Consider the following 10137-nt stretch of genomic DNA (forward strand, 5'->3'; position numbering starts at 1 on the left):
CAGAACAGCTTTTCCACAAGCAGGGCTCCAGACTGACACCAGATGGTCGCATTTTGCTTTTTTCCTGCAAGTCAAGATCAAGCGACAAACTAAGAAGTGAAATGAAACCGCGCTACTCGTTTGAGCTGCATTGCGTGAACCGTTTATCAGCTCGGACCAATAATTAAACAGCGCGAGCTGCAGGATTACTTGCGGGTTGATCTCGACCATGCAACACCGTTATTACACAGTGCTGGGAGATCCGGTGAGAAAGCTTTTGAATTCGCTGCAGAATTAATAACATCACTGCGAGATCTAGTGAGAAAAAGCGTTAAATTTCAACGCAGAATTCTCTGTTATAAACCATAGATATCAGATCAAACAGCACTGATGTGGAAACCAGGAGAAACATTGTGGTGCTAGCGCCACCATCTGCAGAGCTTAGTGGCACCAGTGCTACTGCTCTCCAATGTTAGTCTGGAGCCCTGACAAGGATAAAAAACTGACAGTCTATAACTTTCAATTACAGAATTATGTTCATTATTAAAGGGGGGGTGAAATGCTATTTCATGCATACCGAGTTTTTTACACTGTTAAAGAGTTGGATTCCCATGCTAAACATGGACAAAGTTTCAAAAATTAAGTTGTACGTTTGATGGAGTATTTCTGTGCCAAAAATACTCCTTCCGGTTTGTCACAAGTTTCGGAAAGTTTTTTTCGAGTATGGGCGTGTGTGACGTCAGATGGGGCGGAATTTCCTTATACGGGTCCTAAGGGCACTTCTCCCGGAAGGGCGCGCACGCACCCGTAGACCAGAGCGAGAGAGCGAAAGCAGTACGCCCATCAAAGCGCTGTGCTCGGATTTAGGGAAGTCATCAACGGAGTTGTGCAAGTGTCCTTGGTTGTTCCCTGCATTTCGACGATGATTGTTTTATAAACAAGGCCCAGTTCGACGCCGGATTTGCAGATCGTTTAATGCTTAAGGATGGAGCAGTCCCAACCATAAAGGTTCACGGTCGTGTGTTGGAACCGCAGGCGGTGAGTAAAACTGCTTCAAATGTCTGTGTGTTGTTAGCTATCGGCGCGTAAGCACAGCAAGTAAACAACATGATCACGTATAGTTAATGTATCTATGGAGCATGCGATGTATGGTGTGTGTGTGATTCGCGCTCATGATTCTTTAGCTCCGCCCACACGGCATGCCTCCAGCCGCTCGGTTTTTTTTACGGAAAGACTCGGTACAGCCTATATTTCTTTTATAAATATTATAAAACTAAAGACTTTTTGGAGATATGAAGGATGCAATACTACTCTATAGGTACTCAAGATTAACATGAGATTGACTGAAACTGAGTGTTTCACCCCCCCTTTAAAGGAACACTCCGACTTTTTGAGACTTTAGCTTATTCACATTATCCCCCAGAGTTAGATAAGTCCATACATACCTTTTTCATTTCTGTGCGTTCTGTAAGTGTTATTTGACGCACCCACCGCTAGCCTAGCTTAGCACAAAGACTGGATGTAAATGGATAGTGTTAGCATAGTAATCCCAATAAGTGACAAAATAATTCAAACATTTTCCTATTTACATGTTGTGATCTGTATAGTCACAGCGTGTACAAAAAACAAGGCTATATGAGACAGAGACCATTTTTAATCGTATAAATACTGGGAACTATATTCTCACTCGGCGTAGGAGCACAGCTAGCGTTACTTGGGCGGAGTGGCTACTTGGGCGGAGTGATCAGCGCAGCACACGAGACGCCCTGTGGTGAGGAGCAGAGAGTTCGCTCAGAGTTGGAGTAATAGAGTCAGCAATTACTAGATAGTAAATTTATAGTTTACAGTCATGGGTGTTCGCTGTATTGTAAAGAGTTGCGACAATAAACAGGGGAGACCAGGTAATACTATGATATTTCATAGAATTCCAACAAAAAACGCTGACCTGATGAATCGATGGCTACTTGTTCTGGGTATCGATCCAAACACACCTGTAAACACCATCAAGAAGTATTTAGTTTGCTCAGAACATTTCACTGAGGACGACTATTTTGAAAAAATGCAAGTTGCCACACGGACCATGAAACGTGTGCTAAAGGATACAGCCATCCCATCGATAAAGACAGGACAAATTGGATCACCTGTTGCTGCGGTAAGTGTTCCGTTATGTTTTGAGATGACTAACATTAGCCATACTGTAACAGTGCCATGCTAATGTAATGAAAACTTAGTGAAATTATTACGTGAATAGGGGCTCCGTGTATTCTCTTTATTGTTATTATTGTGTTGCCATGAACACACTGTATCGCTCAATAACAAATGAGCGGCGCTAAATGTAACTCTCGGGACTAACGTTATAACATTCAACTTGCTAACGAGTTAGTCACGTTTGTTTTGTTTACGGAACCATCAACAGAACAGGGCGTCTCGTGTGCTGCGCTGATCACTCCGCCCAAGTAGCCACTCCGCCCAAGTAACGCTAGCTGTGCTCCTACGCCGAGTGAGAATATAGTTCCCAGTATTTATACGATTAAAAATGGTCTCTGTCTCATATAGCCTTGTTTTTTGTACACGCTGTGACTATACAGATCACAACATGTAAATAGGAAAATGTTTGAATTATTTTGTCACTTATTGGGATTACTATGCTAACACTATCCATTTACATCCAGTCTTTGTGCTAAGCTAGGCTAGCGGTGGGTGCGTCAAATAACACTTACAGAACGCACAGAAATGAAAAAGGTATGTATGGACTTATCTAACTCTGGGGGATAATGTGAATAAGCTAAAGTCTCAAAAAGTCGGAGTGTTCCTTTAACTAATTGAAACTGCATGTGAGATGCAACCAAAGACAAATTTTGAGCAAGGCAAAACCCTGCATATCTCTTCATAGTTGTTTAAAATAGCGGGACAGGTCTCTATTGAGAGGTGCCATCCACCTAGTGCTAGGCGGTATGATCAAAAATCTGTATCACGTTTCTTTTTAAGATTCTGGCGGTTTATAGTTTAGGCTTATTTTACAAGAACATACAAACATTGTAATGTCAAATACAAATTTACTTTAAAAAATTGTGGTAATCGAATCAATTTATAAAACTAACAATGTAGTTATTCTTTTTAAAATGTAATATAAAGAAAAATTAATAATTCCTTTATTATTGGCAAGTTTACTGTTTATGTGTGATATTCCTCAAAAACGTTTTAATAAAATGTATTATTATCATTGTTACTTTAATAAGTGCAATAGTAAAATATTTCTTTCAACATTTCTTCAAGTTAGACCAAACCTTTATTTTTGGTCGGTTGTAATTCATACCTTTGAGTTTCTGTACATTTTAATAAAATGTATTATTATTATAACTTGAAGAAGTACACTACTGTGCAATAGTAATTTTTTGTATAATTTCAAGTTAAACCAAACTTTTATTTTGACAGGTTGTCGTGAAGACCTTCGAGTTTATGCGTGTAATACTGTGTACATGATATGATGATATTTTTATCAAATGAAATGGTGAAATAGTTGTGAAGTGACTCTCAGAGCAGATCTGGGGGGTACCCAGAAAGCAAGGTTAACATATACCCTGAACTCTCAATTGAGAGTTTGCCTATTCAAGGTAGGTACGTTCCAAAACTACAGTCTGGAGTAAGTTCAGTCAATCCGGAAGTATCAAACTCAGAGGTAACGGTGACCACACAAAGGCTTCTCAATTCCAAGAACACAAAGAACAGACTTGCTTTCTCGTGGAGACCGGTCTTGCCAGGCTACCTTCAAAGAACAAACTCAGGACATGAGAACACAGAACGCATCCTAACATCACAAACAAATGTAATAACCTATTAAACCATTTCTTATATATTATTATAGACATTATTTTCATATTTTATTTTACTATTACTTTTTTTTTATGTCGATTTACATTCTTATGGATTCTGTGATTCCGTTCACGTTTTCTGCATTGTGTAAATCATAGGGCTGTACATGGTATTTGCCAGTTAAATGTGTGGGTTATTTAATAGTTAATAGAGGTCGAGATCCCATCTCAATACACTACATAGGGCTCTTCATGGCCACTGAATAGATGCAGCAAATATTTCAGCTACGCACCGGTATGGTTATATTTGAAAAATGCATATCGTACAACATCCACCAACATTCATGTACATCAGTCTAAAAACGATCATTAATTTGTTCTTTCATGCTGCTCTGGTAAGAACAAAACAGGATGTGTCATGTGAGCTTCACCGCAGACTTCACACCACACCTCCTTGAGCACAACAGAATGGCTTCATACTCACCGGGCTCAAGTTTGATGATCTTCACTGCTGCAAGTTCTCCAGTGGAGATGTTTCGAGCCTGCAGAATACAAACACAAGGAGGGCAGAATGATTAAAAAAGAAAGAAAGAGCGAGAATAGTTTCCGATTCAAACAAACACTGGAATGTGCATGTGTAAGTGAGAGCTGTGTCTCTGGTGGAAAACGCCTCATCGTTTCCAAATGGAAGTAGGTCGACAGCCATCGAAACACATGAGCATACACAGAAAAGAGACTTGAGGGGTCATCCATTTGTTACCTGTTTTTTAAACAATTAACTTTACGGTTCCCACACTTTCTGGCCAGTGAATTTCCATACCTTTTCTACAAATGTTTTATGATTACTAGATAGATAATCTGCAGGTGTCATTTAACAGTGCATAAAAAGTGTTTATCTTAGGACTGAGCAAGATAAACGGGTACAATAAACGAGTATGATTGTGTGTGGGTATGTGTGAGACAACAAGACATCCACATCTGAGAGAGAAAAGTGTTTGGAAGGAAGTTACATGTGTGTTTGTCTCACTGAGGATCAGGCCACATGTACCACCAATTCAATCAATTCAATCAAATCAATACCATTCATCGATAACTACACACAACAACAACAAAAAATGGTAACGGTATGTGAATGCTTTGTACTATCTTTACTGTACTGTAAAACACAGTAGCACCATGGCAGCTTCAAATCAGTTATTTGAACCAGATAACTCTTATAACATTTGTATTACTAAGTAGGCCAGATAACGGCATCCATAGCTCTAAACCAGTATGTATACTCTGTAAGTATGTAAGCTTCTCCAAGTATGTAAGCTTCTCCTGAAAGACGTAGCCATTCCCATTTTGTCGAGTCAATCTGTTGTTTTTGGATCGAAACTTGTAAATATGTCTTATTATTATTTGTAGTTGTGTTTTCTATTAACAATTCCAATTATAAGCTTTATGTAGTTGCTATGATAGCTACGATGTAAACAAAGCTTTGTCTCCGCTAGCCTGCTAACTAACATTACAGTATTGATGTAGTGTTTACTTTAGCTTTTGTAAAAGCCCTTGCTTTTGTAAGACTGTTCACCGCCCCGTGCTGTTTGTGTTACCATAGTTTTCCGACAAATATGATTAAATGGTGGATAACATCGCATCTATACATTTTTTTTTAAAAACATACCACTGTGAAATGTCCTGTGAAATCCACACTTGCAAAGTCCGCGCTTGAAATCCGTTCAGCACAATCCTCGTTTGTTAACATTGTCAGGGTCTGAATCGAGCTCGAAATGGTTTGAAATTTATGCCATCGTTAATATCTACATCTGAGTAGTACAACTCGTGGTTATGAAGGGGTGTGACATTTCCCGAACACAAAGCACTGCCAATCACAAAACACTGGGCCAGCTAACCAATCACAGCACATTTCGTATTTCGGAAGGAGGGGCTTCATAGAAAACGACACGTTCAACCAGACTGAGGAGAGAGGAGCTGTAATAATGTAAAATATGTGAAAAATAATGTGTGTTTTTTTAACAATCAAGCATGAAAACATTCTAGTACACCCCAAAAACAAAACCAAGACTTCGTAAAAGGGCATAATAGCACTCCTTTAATACAATTTCAATCTGTAAACTATATACTGTAACCCATTATGAAGCAGAATACAATTCCTAAACTAGTTTGTGGCCACTAAACCAGCCCTGGGCCATTTTGATCTGTCAACCAGGGTTTAACATTATGCTGATTATTTGTGATGATTTTGCTGCAGATATTAAAATAAACAATATTCTAAACAAAAAATGTAATTATTTTAATTCAAACTTTTTATTTGAAAACATTTTTTTAAATTCAAAAAAAAAAATCATGATTTAATAAAAACATACCGCTGAGAAAATTTCTGTTTATTACTATGTACTTTTATTTATATATATATATATATATATATATATATATATATATATAGTGCTCTATGAAATCAATTTTTTCCTTCTTAAATTTTGTTTATTTTGTTTTCCGTCGTAATGGTTTAATTAAATTTTCATTAAAAAAACATGTCTAATCAGTTGAATTCATAAAATTTCAACAATTTCAAATATTATTCAAATTAACAATATTGGTGTAGATAAATAATAAAATAAAAATTTAAGCAAAAGGAAGTGTGGAAAAATGTCTTGGTGATTTTTAAACTGTATTTTATTATGTATTTACTGCATTCTATCATTTTTAGTAAAATTGTCTTTTTGGTCAAAATTATGTCTCGGCTGTTTTAAAAGAATAACTAACATTTTACTTCCCTGCCAAATCCCTCATGAGAAAAAAAAAAAGGCCATAGACCCTATTTGTAGACCATATGAAAAGTCCCTAATGTAGTCAGTCGGATCAATGCTAGACCCTCAGATCACATAACCAGCCGTCACACACCCAAGCCAGGAAGTGTGCTCAGCAATCAATAACAGTAAATGTAATACGCAGACACACACACACACACACTCCTGCACTCTACTGAATGAATGGAAACAACAATTCACCAGATTTTCAAGCACTTCCAGACCGCTGGCTACATCCAAATTCCTGGGGGACAATGTGTGTGTGTTTAGTCTCCAAATAAACAAATTAAACACTCATGCACACAGACTCAAGCCAAATGCAAGTTAATAAATCTTTGATCAAAGTTTCCATGAGATCAAACCTCCTGAGTATAATTTAGAGTTCAACTCAAGAGATCCCAAATGCCTTTTCCATTTCGAATACTTATTTCTACTACATTTTCTGTAAAAACTTCTGAACAATTCCCAAAAATGAATTCAGCTTATAGCCAGAATAAACCAAGAACTAGATTTTTACATTTTCTGAAGAGTGCCACGGTGTAGCCATGCAGTTGCTAAAGTGTTCTTGGTGGCCTGGGTCATAAACCATGTGAAAAATCATATGTATGATTGCTTAGAAAAGCAATAGCACACATCATCTCAACATACTGCACGATTTGATATCAGTAATACAATCAATAATAAGGATTATTCATTTGTTCAAATCTGTTACTCGGGTAGATGCTTGCCACTAAATTCATCACCTATTTAGTTTCCTAATTTTTTTATCTTTTTGTTTGTTTTTATCTTTAAAAGAAACAGCACAGGAGTGTTCGCTAAGTCCATTTACATATTAACACTAACCAAAGTTCAAAACAAACGCTCTTTTGTAGGAAACAAGCAACCTACACATGTCACTAATATAGTCAGAAGCTTATTCTTCTCTCAGGAGCTGCTACTGGGACATTTTCTGACCTTATATGGCCTTTTTTCTCTTGAGGGATTTGGAAAGGCAGTAAATGAACCCATGGCAGGATAACGCAAGGTAATGAACGAGTCTCTTAACATTCAGAACTTTAAATCTATGCAGGATACTGACGTTCATTTCATGCATTCAAACATTTCATGACTGCGACTGCCACACTTTAAGAGTTTGTGCTTCCCAATCAGCTCAAAAATAACAATATTAACTAAATGCATAAATACATTATTATTTTCTCTTGCTACTGCTTCATATCATCAGCCCTCTGTATGCAAATGGTTGCCTAAAAAGTGCCTAAGGCTGGCCTCCAGACCCAACACGGATATATTACATCCACAAGCTTTATAAAAAAAACTCAAGGCAAATAACAACTAAATACATAAACACACACTAAATATATATATATTTAGGTTCCCATATCACTGTCTACAGCGAATACTGAGAATGGGATAACCAGATAAGTCGTTCTCATGGCCAGCATGATAAAGGTGTGATATTTCAGCTTTCTAGCATGAAAGTGAAACTCAGTGAAGTAAACGACTTAACCAAAATGTGGCTTTATAATTTATATTTATAAATTTATATCATAGCCTATATCATAGATATTTATTCATTCAAGTCAAGTCATTTATTTGTCTGGTGCTTTCCCCAATGCACATTGTTTCAAAGCAGTTTTACAGAAAGTCATACTGTTCTGTTTATGATGGCTTGGTTAATGCTTTAACATTGAGCAGGTTTAGTCCGATGTGACAATATATAACGATGATACACATGATCCACCATTTGAGAACTAACCATATTGTAGTTATCATTTTAGCAGTTATATAAGTGCCTCTTTTAGTGAACAAGACTGAATGAAAAATGAAAATACTGACATTAAAGAGTTACAGAGTAAAACTAAGATGGAACATTTCACATGGTTTGTGTTGAGAGCTATCAAAGCAATAAGCTGCAAAAGATAAATGAATGAGGTATTGTGTGTTGTCTGATCGAAGGGAAGGATTAAATTTGTTAGATATTAACATTTTAGGCTGTTTTATTTTAAGCGATTGTAAGCAACAGTTCTCAATATATCAAAATATAAAAACAGATTTTTGTTCTCTGCCGATTTGTGTTTGTTGACACTGTGTGCTCCTAAGAGTCCCAAAAATACAGCAACCGTTACACAGAATGTAACACGGCGTGACGTAGATTCCCATTATCTATAAGAGAGTTGTCACATGAATCTCGGGTATAATGTGTCCAGTACCTTATACACGTCTCCATAGGTTCCGCTGCCAACTCTCTGGATCAGCTCAAAGTCGTTCTGCGGGTTTCTGCGCTGAATCTCCCCTCCGGATCGGCCCAGCGGATCCATCCTGTCGGACTGGAGGATTTACTACTTTAATGACCCAGATTCAGTTTCACAACAGACCTGCAGTCCACATCCCCCTGAAAAATAACAGAATCCAGAACATCATGTCATTAATACCAGCAGCACACCTAAGCTTAAACAAACACCTAGACAGCTACATAGATAGACAGACAGACAGACAGTCAGACAGACAGACAAAGAGATAGATGGACAGATGGATAGATAGATGGATGGATGGATGGGTAGATATTTAATACTCTGTGAAATTGCAGAAGCAAAATGTGGACAAAAATAATATATAATAATCGTTTTATAAAGACTTTTCCAACAAACAGAACTATTAGCAAACTTCTGTTAAACCTATAACCGGTTTTAAACCTATAACAACACTTTTAATAGTGTAGTTAGTGCATTTGTTTATTTAATTTAAAAGTATTTATTTGTATACATAATACAGGATATTTTAAGCTGTACTTTCAGTTAATTTGGATGCGTTTCAAGATTTGGCTATGTCAGGAATTCTTAACTGTCAAAACAGGTGCACTGTTATTAAAAGTATCCCCCTCATAGTAAGTTATAGAGTTTAACATATTTATAGTTTAATAATAAAAAATTATAAAAATGTGTCTGAATGTCCGTGTATGAAGCTAACTCGGCTAAATTCTGCTAACTAATCTCACATAATCACTTCAGCTTTAAACTTCATTTTATGAAGACAAATATACACATTCAAATCAAAAGCATAATCCAGATTTTACAGATATATAACGTTACTTGCATTTAGCTAATGAGTGTTTCTAACTGCCGTTTGCTCTGAGTGACAGTAAAGTTCTGCCGAAGCTAATGCTAATGCTATAAACAGCGTCAAACTACAACACGAAATAAATCACTTAAATTTAGAAACTTTGATTCAAACTTTACCATTTGTGCGATTAATCTGTGTCCTCTGAACTCTGAACTGAAGATATAGAGGTTTTCCTAAATGACGAAGTTCATTTTGCGTCGAAGAAAACATCCAAACAGGAACAGAGAGAAGCGCAAACTTCAACTGAGCCAGATCAGACCCCTCTCTCTCTCTCTCTCTCTCTCTCACACTCACACACACACACACACACGCACTCAAAATCACGCACAGACACACGGATACACACTGTCCCACAAAGACAAAACAAACATTACATACTGTTTAAAAGCAAGCACAATGTTAAGCATTACACG

At 37.0% G+C, this 10137-nt stretch overlaps 1 protein-coding gene and 1 long non-coding RNA gene across 4 annotated transcripts in view; one reads left to right on the plus strand and one right to left on the minus strand.

The window, feature by feature from the left end:
- Window positions 1-10004, minus strand: part of map4k5 (mitogen-activated protein kinase kinase kinase kinase 5) — a 34888-nt gene extending 24884 nt beyond the window's left edge. For 2 of the 3 annotated variants that reach the window (XM_082154445.1, XM_082154443.1), the window contains exons 1-3: window positions 9841-10004; window positions 8815-8996; window positions 4276-4333 (exon numbers count right to left, since the gene is read on the minus strand). In XM_082154445.1, coding sequence (XP_082010571.1) covers window positions 4276-4333; window positions 8815-8922 — 166 coding nt within the window. In that variant the 5' untranslated portion in view covers window positions 8923-8996; window positions 9841-10004. The remainder of the gene's footprint in view (window positions 1-4275; window positions 4334-8814; window positions 8997-9840) is intronic. The other variant, XM_082154444.1, reaches the window with a different exon arrangement.
- Window positions 1351-3370, plus strand: LOC309487061. The gene is made up of 2 exons (XR_014201747.1): window positions 1351-2131; window positions 2652-3370. It is a non-coding gene; the product is annotated as an uncharacterized lncRNA (long non-coding RNA).
- Window positions 10005-10137: the final 133 nt, after the last annotated feature.

This window comes from Leuciscus leuciscus (genome assembly GCF_965113295.1).
Source record: "Leuciscus leuciscus genome assembly, chromosome: 22".
NCBI lineage: Eukaryota > Metazoa > Chordata > Actinopteri > Cypriniformes > Leuciscidae > Leuciscus > Leuciscus leuciscus.